Source organism: Truncatella angustata (assembly GCF_020726525.1).
Source record: "Truncatella angustata strain MPI-SDFR-AT-0073 chromosome Unknown BKA67scaffold_2, whole genome shotgun sequence".
Classification (NCBI taxonomy): Eukaryota; Fungi; Ascomycota; class Sordariomycetes; order Amphisphaeriales; family Sporocadaceae; genus Truncatella; species Truncatella angustata.
This window is the reverse complement of record NW_025763382.1, coordinates 7,341,062-7,361,404: the sequence shown is the minus strand read 5'-3', so window position 1 is coordinate 7,361,404 and position 20,343 is coordinate 7,341,062. Positions and strand designations below refer to the sequence as shown.

The 20,343-nt window shown below is 51.0% G+C and overlaps 5 protein-coding genes and 1 non-coding gene across 6 annotated transcripts; 3 read left to right on the top strand and 3 right to left on the bottom strand.

Moving 5' to 3' along the window:
- The first annotated feature begins 1,464 nt into the window (after nt 1-1,464).
- On the top strand, nt 1,465-3,150 carry BKA67DRAFT_215634 (heterokaryon incompatibility protein-domain-containing protein). Its single transcript, XM_046095531.1, has one exon. It carries the CDS (start codon nt 1,675-1,677, stop codon nt 3,088-3,090), a length of 1,416 nt encoding a protein of 471 aa, XP_045962760.1. The 5' UTR covers nt 1,465-1,674; the 3' UTR covers nt 3,091-3,150.
- A 4,372-nt stretch (nt 3,151-7,522) lies between these two features.
- Nucleotides 7,523-8,789, top strand: BKA67DRAFT_591466 (terpenoid synthase; the record flags this gene model as incomplete). Its single annotated transcript, XM_046104720.1, has 4 exons — nt 7,523-7,685; nt 7,791-7,965; nt 8,038-8,320; nt 8,406-8,789. The coding sequence occupies 4 exons, from the start codon at nt 7,523-7,525 to the stop codon at nt 8,787-8,789; spliced, it is 1,005 nt and encodes a 334-aa protein (XP_045962759.1).
- A 179-nt stretch (nt 8,790-8,968) lies between these two features.
- BKA67DRAFT_215628 (GPCR, PTH11-type) lies at nt 8,969-10,978 on the bottom strand. Its single transcript, XM_046095530.1, has 3 exons — nt 10,265-10,978; nt 9,567-10,119; nt 8,969-9,507 (listed from the first exon to the last, which is right to left on the bottom strand). The coding sequence occupies exons 1-3, from the start codon at nt 10,493-10,495 to the stop codon at nt 9,149-9,151; spliced, it is 1,143 nt and encodes a 380-aa protein (XP_045962758.1). The 5' UTR covers nt 10,496-10,978; the 3' UTR covers nt 8,969-9,148.
- Nucleotides 10,979-11,111: 133 nt separating this feature from the next.
- BKA67DRAFT_533674 (uncharacterized protein) lies at nt 11,112-11,623 on the bottom strand (the record flags this gene model as incomplete). Its single annotated transcript, XM_046099735.1, has 3 exons — nt 11,112-11,308; nt 11,363-11,425; nt 11,467-11,623. 3 exons carry the CDS (start codon nt 11,621-11,623, stop codon nt 11,112-11,114), a joined length of 417 nt encoding a protein of 138 aa, XP_045962757.1.
- Nucleotides 11,624-12,941: 1,318 nt separating this feature from the next.
- On the top strand, nt 12,942-14,599 carry BKA67DRAFT_656711 (uncharacterized protein; the record flags this gene model as incomplete). Its single annotated transcript, XM_046106988.1, has 2 exons — nt 12,942-13,154; nt 13,205-14,599. 2 exons carry the CDS (start codon nt 12,942-12,944, stop codon nt 14,597-14,599), a joined length of 1,608 nt encoding a protein of 535 aa, XP_045962756.1.
- Nucleotides 14,600-19,305: 4,706 nt separating this feature from the next.
- BKA67DRAFT_t52 lies at nt 19,306-19,447 on the bottom strand. Its single transcript has one exon. It is a non-coding gene; the product is annotated as a tRNA-Asp (tRNA).
- Nucleotides 19,448-20,343: the final 896 nt, after the last annotated feature.

The following is a 20,343-nucleotide window of genomic DNA, read 5'->3' as shown; positions in this document are numbered from 1 at the left end:
CCCCCGTCCCGTCTCGACCCGTCCCGTCCCGGCCCCTAGTTTGAAAAAAAATTAGTTTATTTATTATCAACATTGTTAAAACCCTAACAAAAATTAGCATCACATCTGTCCTAGGATTCAAACACATTGAACGGCTATTGGAACAATGTGCATGCATGGGGGCTACGGAATCGTTGGTTCAGATGGCAACAGACGTTGAGGCTTCTCTGACGAAATCGTGGTTAAGTACTGATTGAAAGAAATCGGCGGAGTCAGCGCCAGCATGGTCCTGTAATACCGTAGATCGGCACGCAGGCGGCTCAAGATGTATTGAACCGTGCATCCGAGGCACGCCTTGTACTCAACTCTCGGAACTGCCAGGTATCAACTCAACGAGATATCGGGTGACACGAGAAATTTATGCGTTCGAAAAGGTCTCGGAGAAGTTGGTTGAATTCCTCTGAAAAATGCTACGCAACAAGAATGTTGTGGCGTGGTCTGGCGGTGCACCCAACAAAACCGGAAGAATCCACGCCAGTTCCCATGGATCATAATAAAGTCTGTACATAGTGTTGTCCCTGGCCAGGTTAGTCTCTTAATATATGAGATACCCCATGCTTAGACCCGGACCATGGGTGGGGCCGCTACCCCGCGTCAGTACGTGTATAGAGAATCACATGTCATTATTATCTTCACAATCCTGCAGTGTATGATTTGGGGAAACGTGGTTTGTCCCCACGGAATAATGAGGGGCGGGTACATACGTTCGACGATAAACAAAAAGAAACAAAAGAAACAGCCTAACGTCTAAACAAGGTTGTACGATGCGAATTGGACCGTGCGTAACGTTAGAGAGACTTCGAGTCCGATCGGGATACTCTCAAGATGTATTCTGCGGAAGATCTCTATTTCAAAATCAACATGAACCCTACTTGAGTTGGAGTGACCAGCACAGCGGTAGCCAACCCAATTCGCATCTTCCGTGGTTCATTGACGCCAATTAGTGGGCAATGCCAACCAGCCTGACTGTCATTGGTCGGCAGTTGATTGTGCCCTGATGTGAGACCCAGCAGACAAGGTGCATGAGGCGTTCGAGTCTGATGTAGACATCGAGTCCCTCACCCGAACAATCAGCTCAACAGTTTTTATTTGTTTCTTTCTTTTACAGATTCTGGCTCCCCTATACATGTTGCATCCCGAAACTCTGCGTATACCGCGTACTAAATCAGGGCACCCATCTTCCGCCACCTGCCATGAGTAGAAGACAGAATTCATCAGATTCCTAGTCTCCTGCCTGCTCGGCGAGTGCGTAATTACTAGGGGATCCCGGCAAGTTGGCCGATCATATGCTATATCAGTCTGATCTCCAATGCGTCGATCTCAGCTATGTTGCACGTTTTATATCAAGTGGCAGTATCCTCCTTAAGCCGTGCTTAACTATTTGAAAGGCGGCGGTGCTGTGAAACTGGGGGCTTGTCTAAAAATGGCGGTGCATCGGAGGCAGCCACTTTAGCCAAGCGGCACAGATTGGGGGCCGAAAGCTGACGAGCATTTGCATGAGACGTTCATATTAGCAGATCAGTCCAGACTGCAAACCCCTCATTGGTGACTTCCGGATATAATTCTACATTCCGAGCCCCGTGGAAAATTCACACCTACCCTGTCTTTGGAATACCGTGGGGACCCCGGCTCATCATGTCTGGAGCCTCGAGTCTTTACGAAGCTTTGCCGAGTGCGACCTCAATCAGGGTCCTGGTCTTAGGGCCCGGCGAGACAGATGACGAAGACATATTCTGTTGGTTGCTTCCGTCGGACCTGGATCAGGACCATGAAAAATTTCCAGACTCAACGCCACGGCCCACGGAATCCATCTCGATCGCTACCGGCAAGACCTCCAGTGGCGAGGATCGTACATTTCTCATCCCCTTTGACGTGGATTTCGGCTTCGACCAGCCAAGTGCGCAGGCAAGCCACGAGTCGCGAATGCACCCTTTCCAGCGATACGAGGCGCTATCGTACGTCTGGGGTGATAACAGTAAGCCTCGGTACATCTTCTGCAATGGGGAGGAACTTTTTCCGGTGACTCAAAATCTGTACGCCGCATTGCGCTCATTACGCTTGCCACAACAAGGCCGCAGACTGTGGATTGATGCGATTTGTATTAACCAGGCTGACCATGAAGAGAAAGGGGCCCAGATTGGGCTGATGGACAGGGTATATCAGCAGGCGAGCAAGGTGATCGCGTTTCTCCCGCTTTCGGAGCAGGACGCGGGTAATATACTAGAGCTTGTCCCCAAGGTTTGGAGGGCCCGTGAAGAATACGAACAGAAGCGGAAGGAGAGAGAAACAGGTATGACTTCGCAGCCTGGCGACATGGCCAGTCTGAATTCCGTCACCGCCTTAGAGACGATTAGAATTCCCGTGGCTGCAGAAGAGCAGAGAGGGATCACCAGCATCCTGCAAGAACAGCAATCACGACGCGGCGGCGGCAACTTCCTCGAGGACTTCGGTATTCCACCCCTAGACAGCCCTTTGTGGGTGTCGTGGCAACGTCTCTTTGCGTCGTCATACTTTCGTCGCATCTGGATCTTACAGGAATTTGCGCTGGGCAAGAATCTCCATTTCTGGTTTGGATCCAGAGGCGAGAGAGCCGAGCTTGTGATGCTCGCGAAGCATTTTCTCGCAGCTTACGGCGGAACCCAGAGCTCCGAATACATGAGCGCAGGATCTCGTCGGGACGAAGATGACTTCACAGAACTGGCGCGTCGTGCTGGCGAAGGCTCTAACAATGCCGGGAAAATGTTCACGGAAAGAGTATTTACTCAAGATGGATCTATCCACAGGAGGCTAATAGATATCCTGAGTACCACTTTAGGTTTCCAAGCTACAGACCAAAGGGATAAAATATACGCCTTGTTGGGGTTGGCTCTTGATGGCGCATATTTTGCACAGCATGTCAGTTATGCACCCGAGGAGACTCCAGCGAAGACGTTCACTAGATTCGCCAGGCTGTTCATTGAAAAAGGCGAGGGCCATGAGCTTTTATTGCAAGCTGGACTTGAGCATGATCAGCAGTTACCATCATGGGTTCCGGTAAGTCACACTGCTTGATAATCAAGGGAGAGAAAAAGCCAAGTCTCGTGTGTGAATACTGAATCTATGGCAGGACTGGGCAAATCCTGGTGTGTCAGTCGGCAACGTCAGCCTCCGTATGAATAAGCCCCAACATGGTCATATGCAGGTCCTCGCGGACGATCGCACGCTTCTCATTCGTGGTGCGGTCGTTGACCAGATAGAACAGGTCAGCACCCTGCCGCTCGGGTCGTTGACTTTGACAGAAGACGGGGTCAGCATCACCAAGTTCGTACGAGGAATGGTCAGAGGGTTTTTGATGATTTTCAGCGCTCTTGGACAAGAGTCCTGGTCTGTGGATGATATTTTTGAGAGTCTCTTCAACATCCTCGCTCAGCCGACGCCCAGTGCCCAAGACCGTGTTCCTGTGTCCGATGCAGGGACTGACGCCGAAAAGAAAGTCCCGGTCAAAGTGGAAGTAGAAGCGTCTGAAGCTTCTTCTCTGACAACCAATAAAAGCACTCGTAAAACACCGCGCCAAGAAGGTAGCGAAACCGGAGATGAGGATATGCAGCAACTACGTAGCGGATTCAGTTCATGGCTCTCCTGGATCGTCTCACTAGCGGGAACGATATCAACGGTCAAAGAAAGTGAGCTGTTAACCACGCTCGTCAACTCGCCGGAGGATTTTCATGCTTTCCAAAAGCGCGCTATGGGCACCACCGTACACCGACGCTTCTGTATCACCAAAGAGCGGCGTATTGGCCTGGTACCCGAGAGAGCAGAAATGGGTGATTGTGTTGCTATCTTCGAGGGGAGTGGCAATACACTCGTGTTGCGCAGCGATGTCCACGGATCAAAAGACGAGGGGTCCGAGCTTGGTATGAAAATATACAGGCTGATCGGCAACGCTTACTTTCACGACTTGGGAGGTAGCGTGGGCTACTCGCCGACAACGCAACAGGATATTTTGTTGATTTGAGCGTGTTTTACTTTAGGTGCTGCATTTGCGCTGCACAGAACCATCGGTACGCCACTATGGTGACAATTGTAACTACCAGCTATACTGTCTTTTATATCTTGGCCGTCTCAGCCGTCTGCTCCACGAGTCACTCAGTGCTTGCCACATAGACACGATGTGTATGGACCTCGATGTCTGAACAGAAACCAGGACACCGGATCAAGTGCGCACGTCGCCGTTGGGTAGAGAGCTTCTCTTGCACCATCGAACTTCCAAGGTACTGATGCAAGGCTCGCTTCGTTCTAATGATAAATTCGGGGAGTCTTCTCCTGCAATTAAATAGAACAAATGTTGAAACAGCCAGATCACTCCATGTGTGTAGGTCGAGTCGACCCAGAAACCAAGCGTGCCTGTCACAGCATCTACTAAGTTGGTCCAGATGGTCCCGGAGAGTTTAGAGCTTGGATTTATCTCCAGACATTCACCGACACCAAAACCGTAACCACCACGGTGGATGAAACACTTACTATGCCGCAGACCTCTGCCATCGACGTGACAACAATTTTCAATCAAGAACCGTTTCCCAGTCGCACCAATGACAACATACCTGACGACAGATTGGGGAGGACCCCATATTTAAAAATTTTAAAGATAAAAATCCGAGTCTGCCGGATCTTCCTTGGTACACTTTCGAATGCACAGAGTTCGCCTAACATGTTATCGTATGGGGCCACAATGGAGCCGCTGCGGCGGCGTCGATGGTTGACGACTTTCATTGTCGTCATTTCTGCTGCAACAGAGTCCATCTCCCCGATGGCCATCAGCACCATCGCCGTGCCAGTTACCGAAGCGACTACGAAAATATGCGATCGCCTCATTTATCGCCACGAGCGGGACGATTGACGCTCAAACAGTCGCGTATCGCCACCATCGTGCGAGCGGGCCTGACCATCTCCTACCATGGTCTCCAGCTCTCATAGCTAAGCGACACCAGCGACTGGCGGGACACCCCCCTACTTCATGTTGCAAAGCAGTAGCGGCGCATCCGTGAGGGCCACCATGGACATGAAGTTGGCATCGATCTTCACGCAGCACACAGGTAACCACATCGCCGCATCGTCCTCCACCGCCAACACGTACGAGGCTCTGTTCACTCAACGGCAGCCCTGACCACTAGGTCGAGTCCGTGACACAAACCTCACTCGTCAGGTTGCCCGGGATTCTATAAGCCGCTGGCTTGCGACATTGCCGGGGAAAGGTCGTTGATTTGCGTCCGTGGTGTTGGGAACTTCATACAACAACCACTTTTACTGCCCACCAGAGAATTCTGGATACCCCCATCCTACCCGATGAACGTTTGCAGACTTTGGTGGAAAGTGCCAGGTTTAAATATGTGGCGGAAATGTATTTTATTGCGGTCGTCCTAGCGACAAGATCCAGATAGCGTGCAAGAAAACAAGAATTGTCAGAGTGCAGAGCTGCCGGTGTAGTTTATGAAGATCAAACCAGCCCTCGTACTCGCACGTCCCTCCCAAGTAGTTATAGTTAAATCGGAGACTCCGACTGGGAGGCCAGCAGACCGGTGAGTCGAGGGGGAGAGGCGCTGGGGGCAGAACAAGCATTGAGAGTAGGAAAACTGTTTATTTTTTCTTCAGCAAAGTGGACACGGAGAAAGAAACCGTGGTGCCCATTCGATGAGAGCTGAAAAGCCAAGACGTGTGATGAAAGGTTTTCCTGAACAGAGACCGCGCGCTCAGGGCAAAGTCAGGGGTCAACGCCCAACGGATTCCTGGGGGTGACTGGCACCTTTTTAGCTTGTGCTGATGAGGGGGGCTTAGCGCATGTTTGAGTGGATGAACCGGTAAACGGGACCGAAAGGTTCATGGTAAATTTGATCAATCGCCGGTCGCCAATTCAAGGGAAACCGAAGAGAGAATGCTATGGTGGTAGAAGAATTGAGTTGTAAAACATGTAGCGGTATTGATCATACTCTCTGTCTGCAGGGAGCCTCTGATCATGCCGCCTCTTCTTGCTTTTTTCCCTCGAGGCCCAGGAAAGATTGGTGTTTTCCTTTATTAACTGCCGGGGGCTGCAACCGTTAGCGTACTAAATAAGAGGCAGTCGCCTGAGTGGGCTACGCGGCGAGCGCGGCTGCGGCCCGCTTGGAATTCTTCTTCGCGCGCGAACTACCTCACCTTGGTTAGTAGAACCTCCACCACCAACGGAGTCTCTGCTGCAGAAATTCTTGGAATCTCGTGTATGGAGCAAACATTCTAGCGAGCGAGTATAGACTATGTGATAGGTTGGCTAGCCGTGCACTCGTCACACACAAAGCGCTGCACAGAACGTGTTCGTCTTGACGTCTTGTTGGATAGGTGCAATCGTTGCCATCATTCCACTTCACATGCCAACGATACGGAGTTCGCACCATGCGGTCACTTCATCCCAAACCGCTGCTGCCGATAACCTTTGTTCCGATCGAACGAGGCCCAAATTAGAGCTGACGGTGGACTGCGTTGGGGAGGATTGTTCAAGTGATGTTTTCCGCCCCGCTGACCATGATCGCCGCGAGAAGCCCTGTTGCGGTCAGACAAGCCATGGCGCCGTATTTTGAGGCTGGAGGTACCAAAGCCATGGTAACGGCTCATCAGATCTCAGAGTGCTCAGGGCAGCGTGATAGCTTCCGTAAACCCATATTTGGCGGTGTGATTATGATAGGGATCCCCAGTTAGACCCTGGCATTTTGAACCTTGTATCCGAAAGGAGATAACAAAATTAAATTTTTTATTTCTTTCCTCAGTGTCCTTTCTGGGCTGCCATGAGAGCGCGACATTCAGGACACCCACAGAAACGACATAAATCCATGGCGGTATTGCGACAATTACCTGGCAATTCTAGTGGTGTCAGTTTGTATCTTGAACGTGTTTTAGGCCGTTGTAGAAAAGCCTATTGTCTAAATGCAGAGGTGAATCTCAATACATAGGTGAGAAAAAGATCCCTGTCGCTTAGCTTGTGCTCTACAAGCTCACGTGTGCCGAATCCTGCCCAATGCTCCGGTGACGATGACTCGACCCAATCTTGCTTCTGCGCCCACGTCCTCTGAATTTTGTTCTTTCACTCCAAACCTGTGACCAACTGTGACCATGTCCAACAAACGAAAAATCCGCATCCTTCCGCCCAGACGTTGGCCAGTGAGAAAAGCCAACCAGAGTTCTGGCTACCCAATCGTGAACTGTGCGGCAGCTGGTAGTCTCCACGTGTATTTCCTTCCCCCGTATCTAGTGTAGCAAAGGATGAGGCGAGGACTGGGGATGGGATGAGAACACACGGGGCCGGTGTCGAAGCTGTCACCACTATATAGTCATGGCAAAGTCCACCCTGCTGCGGTCTACAATCGACACTTGTGTAGACCCGCGGCCACCAAATATCCTAGCCACTATCCTGTCTGCATAAATAATCATCGAGCCGACGCCTTTGGCATCATAACCGAGACACTCTGCACCGAGTATCATGGCCGGGACCATCTATCTACCAGACCTGGAGGCTGGGTGGCTATGGCCTCGTCGACTCAACATCCACACGCCCGACATAAGGCAGGAGTGTCTCGACTGGGCTGCCAGCTTCGGAGCCTTCACACCACGGGCACAGAAGGCTTTCGACAAGTGTGACTTCAGTAAGTCCTGTGGCGCATACATGGCTGAGAGCGTACCCCTGTTTGTGCTGACTTGGGCCTGCGAAGATCTGTTGACGGGCCTCATGTACCCGCGGCTTTCGAGAGAGCATCTGAGATGCGCGTGCGACGTCATGAACCTCTTCTTCATCTTCGACGAGCACTCCGATAAGTCCCAACCGGCCGACGTATGGGACCAGGTCCACATCCTAATGGATGCTCTTCTCAACCCCGAAACACCCCGACCGGCCGGAGAGTGGATAGGCGGCGAAATTGCCCGAGCGTAAGTCAGCCCCTTGCAGGATATGACACCGTAGTCATGAGGCCGACGCAGCTCACCGAAGACACGAAATAGGTTCTGGATCCAAGCGACCAAGATCTCGACCAAGTCTTTCCGGAGACGCTTCCTCGCGAGCTGGGAGGATTACCTCAAGGGAACCGCACAGCAGGCCGAAGATAGATCGCGCTCACACATCCGTACTGTCGCCAGTTATCTCGAGGTCCGGCGGCAGACCATCGGCGTGATGCCGTCCTTGGTCTTCTTTCAGATTGACATGGACTTGCCCGACGAGGTGTTGGCGCACCGTACCATCAAGACATTGGAGATGCTTGCGGTGGACCTAACCATCATTGCCAACGTAGGTGATGCGTCGCTCTGTTGGTATAGCACGGAGAAGACTTTCGCAGACCATGCCGGGGTCCTCACGCTGACCGATGCCACAGGATCTGCTGTCATATGACAAAGAGCAAGCCTCCAGCGACGACGAGCACAACCTCGTCACCATCGCCATGAAGGAGTTCGACACTGATGTACAGGGCGCCGTCGACTGGGCCGCGAGAATCCACGCCGACTTGGTACAGCAGTTCAACTATGTAGTGCGGATTGTGCCCCGATGGGGTGGTCCCGTCGACTTGGACGTCCAGACGTATGTGGACGGTATTGGCCAATGGGTTGTTGCCAACGTCCAGTGGAGTTTCGAGAGCGAGAGATACTTTGGCACACGCGGCCTCGAGGTCAAGAAGACGCGTATGCTCCAGCTCCTACCACAGGGGCAAAAGGCACAGGCCGAGATCGGTCCGGTCGTCGTTGACGACATATCATCGTGAAGGCTGGAGCGGATCCGGCCCGGGAGAAAGATGAACCACATGGCGGAGCTGATTTGTATCGTCCGCGAGCGATATTTGGGTAGAGAAGATTCCTGCAAAGGGTGCCCGCAAGGGCTTGGATGTCATAATGACAGGGACTGGCGTTTCTTGGGACTTTCCCCAAAGGGTATCTAGTTTCTACGTACATGATTATAGAATATTCTTTCTAAATTATGTTATCTCAAGTATGCGATACGTACTTCTATAGTGCATACCGGCGGCAGACTATTCCATTAGTACCGTTACAACCCTGAAGCAAGGAGAGATGTCGCATCCTTTCGAGTGCCTCCCCTCGGGCGTAAGACAGAAAAGCGATCGCGCTATACCCTAGAGCTGTGCTTATCGCTCGAACTCAGGCTCTCTGTCTCGATGGAAATCGTTCGCTCCTGAATGATGTGTCTCGCGCTAGAGTTGTCGTCGGAGAGTCGTGCCCATTTGCCTGCGGTAGCAGAAGTCCTTGCACGTGGAGGAAGGGCACCCAACGCCACATTCCCATCGCCAGTCTTATTGTGGGTGTCTGCATGAGAGTCGTAGCCGACGGGTTTGCTGCCGCCCCCAGATCCGTACCGAGAGGACTCGAGATACTTGCGTACCATTTGACGAAGAGCAGGAAGCGAAGCTGCAATGAGACCTAGACCACTCTCGACCTGACACCAGATAGAAATGTGACCGTTCCAGTCTGGAGAGTGTTAGTTTGATGGGACTTGGCAGGACAGCGCCGACGAAAAATACACTTACAGAGTCGGTCGGTCTCGACAAGATAGTATTGCAGATAAGGTGCCCGAATAATGGTGGCTGTACTGGCGATAGCACCTAGTCCCAAGACAACCATGACCGTGGTCTTTGACCTTCTCGACATCTGAAGATTTCGGACAATGAAGTATGGGATGATAGCGCACATCCAGTCAGTCACGATTCCCACTGCCGTCCAGGCGTAGCCGATGTTGACGACAACCATGAAGTTACCACACTTCCCTAGAAGAGGGTTCCAGTACGCGTTCACGGGCCTGCAATACAGCAGGGAAGCCAGGATTCCCACCATGGCCATGATGGTGGCCAGAAACTGCATACTGTACAGTGCATAGCGATACCCGGGCTTGATTGTGATGCGCACAAGTGTAAACACGATCGAGGCTTTGATGAGCGGCATCGACACGCCATAAAGTACCTGCGAATAGAGCATGTACTCGGCGCACCTCACCATGAGATAGGGGTTGAGGTCGGCGTCTGGGGTGCCCAACCCATAGTAGGCAGCTTTGATGGCGAAGATACTACTGCAAAGGAAAGCGAGCTGACAGCACAACAGGTCAGTGGAAGTAACAAAGTCGACCGAAAGCCCCAAGCAGTTGAGTGCGCGTTCTTTCCAAGCAAGGACAGCTGCTTTCCGAATCGTTTCTGGACGGCAATGGCAGTATATCCGTGGAAGTGTGACTTACGTAACCTCCGACGGCGAAGACATCTTCCCAGCCCCAATTTTTTGTTTTCCTTCCCATCCACGCCCGGACATAGACCCTCAATCCAACAACTATGGTGGCGACGGTAGCTGTGACCAAGACGACAACGATGAGGCTTAATGCGAGGTTCTTTGGCGTGAGAGGCGGCTCATTGTAGGCGGCGGTCTGAAGAAGCTCGCCTTGCTCCAACGGAGAGAGCTCGCCCGAAGCCATACTGGTGACTCGGGGGGACAATAAAACCAAAGCCTCGAGAAAGCATCTGAAGAAAGCCCACGAGAGTCTGAAAGGAAGTGCCCGAGTTAAGATTTCGCAACTAGAGGGTGTTTCTGAGCCATCAAGTCAGGAGTCTAAGGACTTGGTATTAAGTACGGGAGTCTCCATTTCCCTTTGCCCTCGACTTTTCCTGACAAGTAGGCCTGCTTATGTCTCGATTTACCGACAGCTCGAAGCGCTGCGATCGGCAGACCCACCAGACATTACATGATCTAGCGTCGTGGTACTCATCCAGTAGGAGAGTAGTTACTGCAGGTCGGTCCCATGAGATAAGTTGATGTTCGGGTAGGGATTACAACACACAATAATGTTAGAGATTAGACCGCTCCGGATGCACATCCCCGCCCCCGATGGCTACTAACCCTAGACTAAGCTAGCTGCCGCTGAAAGCACGCTTTCTCCACCTCTTCGTAAATTCGAGCTCCAGATGATTGCAGCGGTGTCCCTCAGCATGGCCAATCTCTTTGACCACGACGATCGGCCAATTGAAGAGATACTGTATTGCAGCCAGCGGTACCGGTCCACCTGGTAATTAGTCCCACGCGAACGAAAGCAGCTATTCTTCGATGACCATGAAGTTGCGGGCTCGGCGGGTACCGCGGGTCTGCCCGCCTAGCCGTGGCCTAACCTTTAGTTTAATTAGCAGACGACGTGCCCATGAGCGGCCCGCTGGTGATCCGGGGGACGATCCATTCTTCCGCAATCCAGTCGGCCAGTCATCTGCTGTTGTACGATATTTGTTGCGGAAAGGACCTAGAAGCGATGCATGTCGCAATACGATGCTGCAAGGAACATGACCGTCCTTACCTCTGCCAAGTATAGCGCCCCAGGATGTCTTTGGCATGAGGCACCTCTCCCCTGAAAATACGACTGTGACAATGTGATAAGTTATGCCCTTGGAACTCACTTACTCCCAGTCAGGCCATTCAAGCTGGAAACTTGGTAGGCTGCTCCACACCCGTAAATGACAAGCCGGGCAACTACCCGGCACATGCAAACCACAGCAGAACGCGCAGAGACGGGGTGAAGGTGAAGGCGAAAGCCCACGGCACATCCAATTGTCTGCATACTCTGGAGTATACCATATGTTTCTGATTCTGTTTGGTCTAGGGTAGTCTAGTTCTGAGCCTCCGGGGCCACTGAGCTCAGAAGTGTCAATGTAGATCGACCGAGCTTCCTGCTCGGGCCTTTTGCAGCTCAAAGCGAGCAGATGAAAGAGCCTCATCTTATGTGCTAACAATAACGACTTTTCAACGTGGAAATGATGGAACTGTTTCCTTGTTGACTTGCAGTAGCATATTATCAAGTGGGGAATCCAAGGTACTAAACATGCGACTTCGCATCAGCCCTGGTACGGCGCCTACCATGGAAAATTCTGAACAGCATCAGTGTGGACCAACGTAGCCCAGGATCAAACGACTCAGTTGTCGACGCGAATATGCCTACATCGCGTTTTCGCAAAACTCAATTCCAGGCAGCCTGGATGTCTGATGGTATTTACTCGCGTTATCCCATGGGAGGACCATGAACGCCTCCGGCTGTGGGGACCGTTTAGCGACTTCAATGGTGGGGGCCGCACTCTGTGAAAGTGGTTGACGCTCCCCTCATTTGGCGTCTCAGAGCAAGGCCCCATGTCCTGCGACCTTTTTTCGAGTCAGATAGGCACCCAATTGGAACCGACGGGGACTGTACCGTTACCTGTCAAGGTGAGCCTCCGAGGCTGGATAGGGTCGTCGTCTCTAATGATACTAGCGTCGAGACATAGCCCTGAAAGCCCACGTAGGGTGCCTCGATCTCGCGTATGCCCTGTCGCATTATGGCATACTGTTGAAGAGCGGCAGATATCAACGGTTCGTCAGCCATTGCAAGTGTACGATTTTGACCCCTCATGACTCGCTGACTTGTCAATCGTTGCTCGATCCACGTCGAACGAGCAGATGGACAAGAGAAGATGCGTGCTACGGCAATTGAGAGATTTAGGAACTGATCAGTTAGCATGCTGGCATGCTGGCATGCAATCTCACCCTGGTGTAGCGCATCCCGGCACGTCTTCTCGTTTGGGAAAACTAATGAAATGGTACGTCGCATCAGACGAGGTTTGCATCCTCGACCTCGTCGACTACTGTCAAGCAAGTACGCATAAGTGGGGTTTCATTGGTCCCTCATCTATCAGATCGTCTGGATTCCAAAGTGAAAAGATGGCCCAGTTCCCAAGGGGTGTCAAATTGCGCGCAATGGTGGAGCCATGGGTTCATATCGCCATGCTTTGCAGCATCGGCTTCCTGCAGAACCGACTTCTCCTGTAGTTAATGCAACCGTCCTCCTCTCAGATATTCCGAAGTTCTCAGGAAGGTTGATAGAGCCCACAAGAAAAAGCATATCCAAGATGTTTTGGAACACAGCTGCCCCAGCTAGAGTCCCGACGGACACCGTCGTTCCCTTCCGTTACTTTGACGATACCCCGTTATGGCGATCTTTTATACTATATTCCATGTTTGCTTTTGACGACGTGCTTGATCCCAAACGGCTTAGGGACGGCCTCGAAAGGCTAGCGAGACGCGACGGCTGGCAGAAAATCGGGGCCCGGCTTCGTCGTAATGTAAGATATCACGGCCGTCCGGTGAGCCAAAATACTGACGTCGTGCATAGGTAAAAGGAGAGCTGGAATATCACGTGCCCGCGGCGTTTAGCCAAGAACGTCCAGCCATCACCTACACTCATGTTACACATGACTTACCCGCTGCGGAACATCCAATTGCGTCGCGATTACCCACATCAACCACAGGACCGGCAATAGTCTGCGACCCTGATGAGTTTCGCAGTCTCTTCCAGCGTGAGGGCGCTCCAACCGAGTTGAACCATTACTTGGATGAGGATATACCCCAGATCGGACTTCACATCGTATCGTTCAAAGACAAGACCCTCGTCACTCTGTACTGGCCACACACGTTGATGGACGCCTTGGCCAAGCAAGCTTTTCTCAAAGCCTGGGTGTTGGTGCTCCAAGACCGTGCTGACGAGGTTGCCTTACCGGTATCGGCCCACTCAGACCCTCTCTCCAAGCTTGGAATACATCCAAATGAGCCTCATAAGCTTTTGGCACATCGCATGTCAATGCTCAACCTGGTCGGGTACGGGCTGAGCACGATTTCCAACTTCTTCAACACCAAAGAGAATCGCATGGTCTGCGTACCAGCAGCCTTTGTCAAGCAACTGCGCAGCGAGGCCTACGCCGACCTCGTCGACGACAATGCTGAAATATCGTCGATAAGTTCGATAGACGGTCAGGTATCACCGTCGATCAGCTCCGTCGACGAGGCTTTATCGCCATCCGTAAGCTCATCAGATGGAAGCCTCTCGCTCGCGTCGTCTGCGAGCTCCGATGACACGAAGCCTTCATCGGTGGGCTCGCTTGACGATCAGCCCTTTTTGAGCGACGGCGATGTCCTCTGTGCCTGGTGGACAAAGCTTGCGGTCTCACATCTGCCGGCCAGCTCGCGGCGGACGATATGTCTCAACAATGCATATTCATTGCGTTCGGCGCTTGCCGACGACCTGCTGCCGAGCGGAAGGCCATACATCTCCAACGCCGTCGCCTTCGTCAACGTGTTGCTGCCCCTGGATGACATCGTGAGCAAGTCGCTCGGCCACGTAGCGTCCACGATCCGGCAGGCGATCAAGGAGCTGGGTACTCGGAATCAGGTCGAAGCCTTCACCGCCATGTGGCGCGAGTCGTCTGCCAAGCTGCCGCCTTTCTTTGGCGACAGTGGCATGCACATGGTAACCTTCTCAAACTGGAGCAAGGCTCGGCTGTTTGAAACGGACTTCTCCGCGGCCCTCGCCAACCCCGGGCCTGCCGATGAGAAACGAAAGCCTGCCAGGCCATCTTATATCCAGAATTGCCAGTTCGGATTGTGCCTTCCGAACGGATTTCCCATCATTGGCAAGGACAACGATGGTAATTACTGGTTGTCTGGCTATATGAACAAGGGTCACTGGGAACAGGTTGACAAGCAACTTGCGCAGCTACCGCGAAACTCATGAAATTGTTGGCAGGTGGGATTTCAGCTCGACACCTTGTAACATGAAGGGACTTATGTATTTGTACATCTAATCATGTAATATCTCAATAGTGTGAAAGTAAAATCTTCATGTGTGGATCTCTTTGACTCCGGCGCCCCTGGCTCTCGGTCAATGGAATACTGAGGAGGTAGTCGTTGGGTTCGACCCTGATTTGCGATATAAGTCCTACAAGGGGCAGGACGTGAACGGTGGATATCAGAAATCAAAATATTGAAACCAAAATCACAATACCGAAGCAGTATCTAAACTCGATACCAAATGGTTCGCTCACAGACGTAGACCTTATTGTCCGGCATTCCCGTAGCCGCTGTGGGATCCTTCAAAGCATGTGAGTTCCTCAGGCTAGCGTAACTACATAGTTATCGAGTTCAACGTCGAAATAACAATTATCAGCTAGGCTAAGTAGCTATGATATTCAAGAACTCCTTTGCAGGATTGTTCTATTCTCGCCAATTCGTTTCAATGACAGGAACCATCTATGATACTTTTCCAGCTTCTTCCACCTTTGCTTAGATAATTGCAACCACTTTGTGCCTGAAGACAGGGAACCTTAACTGAACATATGACCACCATTAATGCGTATACAATCCCAGGTCTGCTTACACCCCGAGTTTGATGAAGACGTAGTGTACACTGAACTATAGATCCGCGACTGTCTAGCAAGTTCATCATACTGCACGCTGGCAGTTACGTCGGCTAACCATGGGTGTGAAAACATTTGTACTGAACTACATAATAAAATGCTTGCTTGTTCGCCAAAACTAAAAATATAACGACGCAACACTATATATGATCGTAATCAAGGCCATACTCTGTCAGAAGCTAGCCACGGCTCAGGGCAACGCCATTATTATCCACAAGCCATACCTAGGCAACCACACTACACCACTTCAATGCCAAGTTACACAAGATAAAACACCAAGAATACTGCGATCTCTAGGCCAATCGTGATATACGTAACGCACACACTTGTTTGCTTGTTTGCTTTTTCTGGCGGTTGCTATTGTTTCCATTCGACACTATTGGTTATGGAATATATAACGGTATTTCGTAGCCTTAAAGATTTCTACAGATAGCTGAAGCTATATGGCATAAGCTGGGCGGCATCAGATTTGGGTTGAGGAGTGAGTACCAGATTGTACTTATCATTCCGGCGTCGTATGTTGCGTGGAAGTCCTAATTAGTCCATCTTGAAGGCGAGGCATGGCGTTTGCCTCATCGCGATCCATTCCCAATATTATTCCATATTCATTGCATTTTGTCCAGCCAAGCTGAAAGGGGGGCTACGATCACGGCGGATCATCCCGGTCGTCAACACCAACCTTTTGCTCCACGTACTGCACGATATCGCGACATCACACCCACAACACAACGCGATTGACCTAAACTTACTTTACGGTAAAACACGCCATCGGCCACAAGACTTCTGACTGCCTCATTAACCTCATAAAAGGTGGGGGCTCGACTACTTCCGCCAACCTTTCATCGAATGTCTTGGGTGCTTGCTCTAGTCTGTGTACCCATAGGCAACTGCCTTGAGCAGGAGCAGTGAACCAGGCGTTGAGCATTATAAAAGCTTAGCTTCGCCCCTCGCCTCCTTTCACCTTCATTATCACTCTCATACTTGACTTGATGTGAGGAACACCCTTCAAGTCCTTTCGAACCTCAACATCACTTCCAAATCTGATGCGATCAACATCCCTGAACGAGAAACAGAATTCCCTTTTCAGAATTGCCCATCATCCCAGGATAATTCCTGAACGTATCGAACAACTACATTCACGTCTGCTTTTAACGGGAGCAGTGGCACCGATTTTGGGCAGCATCAAGACTTGGTTTTATTTTTCACGTCACTTCAACACTTCTACCCTGAGCCTCACTTCGATACCCGATGCGAACGACACCGAATAAACAAAAGATGTACCGTTGCTAAAGTTCCGCACGATAACACAACAACTCCAAAACTATCGATATATTTATATACTGTCCTAATCGGTGACTTGAGGCCATCTCAGTGAGACATTTCACAAAATGCAAGAGGTAGGTCGAATTGTAGCAAGTTATATTGCTCCTGCCAAAATCGGCGATCAATATAAAATCGTCCATGCCAAAGGCGGTGATCGTTATCGTTCCTGCCAAGTCGGCGATTAATTTGGTCCTTTAAGATGACCGCTTCCAAGGGGGCGGCAAATATGATCACTGCCAAGTCGGCGATTTTATGTATACAATTTACTAATCAGTGATTAGTACATGGACGAGACTTACTTTGCGGACTCACGTCCTACTAACAATCTTGGCCCTGGATATACAGGCTACCTGCGCCCGAAGCGGCTGCACACATCGGTTCCTGGTAACGTGAATGACATCTGGCGCCACATGAAGTCTCTCCCCCAGATTGAGGCTCGACGGCCAGCTGACCTTGAGAACTTCACCAAAGAGTTCTATGCCCATGCCCAGCTACCACGCGTGCGCAACATCGAGCTCAATCCCCTCTTCAGAGGCGCCCGCAAGTTCAACCCCAGATGGTCCTCGAACACACTGGCCCTTGCTGTCTACCTTACGGGAGACGAAGCTCCGAGGCCATGCCACCGATGCGAGACCCGATCAGGACCCTTTGTTGGCTGTGTGCTGCCCAAGGCTTCGGTTGGGGGTTTGATCAGTAGCATCGCTTGTGCTAACTGTCGCTACAATTGGCAGGGAACGAGGTGCACGCTTTATGCGAGAAATGGTGTTGCACTTCATCGTCATGTCACTGCGCCTCAACTGCACGTCCCTGCACCTCAGGTGCATGCTCATAGACCTCCTCTACCTGCCCATGGACCACATCTACATGCGCATGCTCCCAGGGTCAATTTTCCTCAACGACAGGTCAACATCGCCGCACCTCGGCTTGACAATATTTCACAGGCCAGATACGCATTCGACAATGGCGCCAATAGCAACATGGTCGCCAGGCTGAACGTACAGCATTTTGCACCTCCCCTGCCCTCCGCTGGGCCAATGCCGGCAACCTCCCACACGAAGCCGACTCGACTCCGTGCCCCTATTGCCAACGACGACGACGACGACGATTCAGTAGCTAACAGCTCAGCCTCTGACGACACATCTCGCCGACAAGAGCTCGACCGAGATCGTCTAGCCCAGATAGACCGCTATTTCGATTCTTTTCTAGAGCAGGAGAGAATAGAAGAGCTATCAGAGCATGAGGAACTGGTCGTCATTAAGGAGGAACCCGAAGAGAACCTCTCAGAGACTAGTGACATTCCCAGTAATAAAGCATCTATTGGGTCTTCTCCAGACTTTGGCACACCTGCACCACAACAGGCACCCATGGATTGGGAGGCTGCACCCGGTATCCATCGCATTCGTCATGGAAACCAGCCAGTCGCATTTTCGGTTGCCTATCTTAGCGACGACGACTCTGCCATTCCGGTCCACCACGATGTAGACGCCCGTCTGATAACTATACCGCCGAATGAGAGGTTGAATTTGGAGGCCAACGGCCATGTATACCTTTGCTTCGTTCATAGTGGAACGGTGCGATTAGTCATGGGCGGCGGGGATGGGAGCCTTACTATGGGCACTGGTGGGATGTTCAAGGTGCTGGCTGGGACTGTTACTCAGGTGGAGAACTTGAGCCAAACCGATTTGATCACCATCCATATCGTGGTGCTCGGAGGTTAAGTGTGGTGGGTAATAAGGATTTCTTTGGTATGTGTACAAAATTCTTTCCTCATTGTACAAGAGCATAGATAGAACCAAAGTGAGCATAATATGCTCGGCTGTGATAATAGATTACTATCGTAATAATGTACGCGTTGTCTTTTAAATTCTTGTTGATTCGAGGTATGTAGTCGATAAATAGGCTCAGTGTTTAAGAATTGTTCAATAATATTATATGGAGATCAAATGTGGCCAATCATAAAGACGTGTCTATTTAAGCTTTATGATCAGCATAACTTATGCCCTAGACTAACAGATTTATTTTAATATAGTCCACTTTGAGCAAAAGGAACTACATACTAATAAGAGGAATTTTAGCGCTTAAAAAAGCAAAGAAACAACTCGACTCGGCGATATGAAGGAGATTCTTGCGACAGGCGAGAACGATTGCTGGCTCAACGGTCTCGCAAGGCTCAGTGGTCTCGTAAGAGAGAACGAAACTCGCCGAATGAGGAACGCCAAGCATAAGGCTTGTTCGACGGGTAGCCAAGCCGTATCGAAGGATCAGTATAGTTGAAAGTCAAACATTCCGCGCTCGGCGACACAGTCCATCGACACGCGTGATAGGATCTGACACAGCTCTGATTATTGGTTCCGCTAGGAACCCCAGGCACTTGCTAAATTTCCCCTGTCCTTTGACGCCGTCGTCGCAGGCACACTACGCCGCATGCGTTGCAATATACGGTGGCAGGGACTCTCAAGCTCGTAAAGGATTATGAGCGCATGTCGGAACAAGTGACCGGGCAGCACTGCTGCGAAGACTATGCAAATCGGATATGATGATGCTGAAGACAAACGCGGGTCTCCTAAACCCGACCTTTCCCTAGATAGGTGATTCGTGTTTGAGCATCGCAGTTTTACAACAAACAGAGACACTTGCGCCGGGAATTTTCAAGCAAAAGAAGACCAACTCATCGCTCCAGAATGCCAAAAAATTAAGATTTTGGAGGAGCAGGGAATCGAACCCTGGATCTTCTCTATACTCATGAAGATGATGCGAAAGAGACGCCACTAGAAGGTTGTTAGACAGCTGTGCGGTGGTTTCCGGCGTGATTGAGAAACTTACTACCCCTAGACCACACCCCCGAAAAGCTTATTAATCGCTTGTGCGAAAATCACGATTGTGTTCATAATCATATAGATTGGTTGTGCTGTGCTGATGGGATGCGGAGATTATCGTGAGAATGCGCGGGATTTACTGAGCGGGGCAACTAGGGCATCGCTAAAGCGGGGTTGGCAATGCTTTCGGAGATGAGTGGATTCGTGTATTTATGAATGTATGGCCAAGGCCTGTTTGATGAGACCATCAGCAGATTCGAGAGCGAGCCGGAGGGTTAACGGGTGTGTTGGATCGCCTGGGAAGTGGTTCCACCGCTTGATGTCTGTGCAAACGGACCTTGTGTCTGCAGGATCTCTGGCGTGCCCGATTCATCGATGTACTACAAAGCAAGGCAAACTTTCGATCGTACCAGTCCAAAGCTGTACCACACTAACAGTCGGCCATTAAATATAGACTTGCGGTCCGAACCCTCACCCTCACCCTCACTGTGAATGACTCGAGCTTCGGCCGTCGAAAGGAGAATCATGCCGAGCTGGTCGAGTAACCAAAGTCGGAGTTTAGCGTACTGAATCCCTGACGCCGCCGAAGCTGAACGGCAACTTAACCTAGTGCACTCGCTCATTACGAAAGCTAGCTTCGACGTCCCTTGGAATGGGTTTTTCTCCCTCTCTCTCTCTCTCTCTCTCTCTTAGTATTTTCGTGTCTGAATTCACCTCGATGATGTCGCCGAAGAAGGATAAGGCTACCATGTGCATCAATTCCACCTTATGTAGACAAAAGCTGGGGTAAGCATGCCGATCTTCCGCCACATGGTGTCCAATCAAATACCGCACGCGCCCTCCAGGACCATGGCTGTAGATCCTGCCAGGTAACTAATTAGGAGTGCTGACATGTCGTCTAACTAGTCTAGCAGTCAGCCACA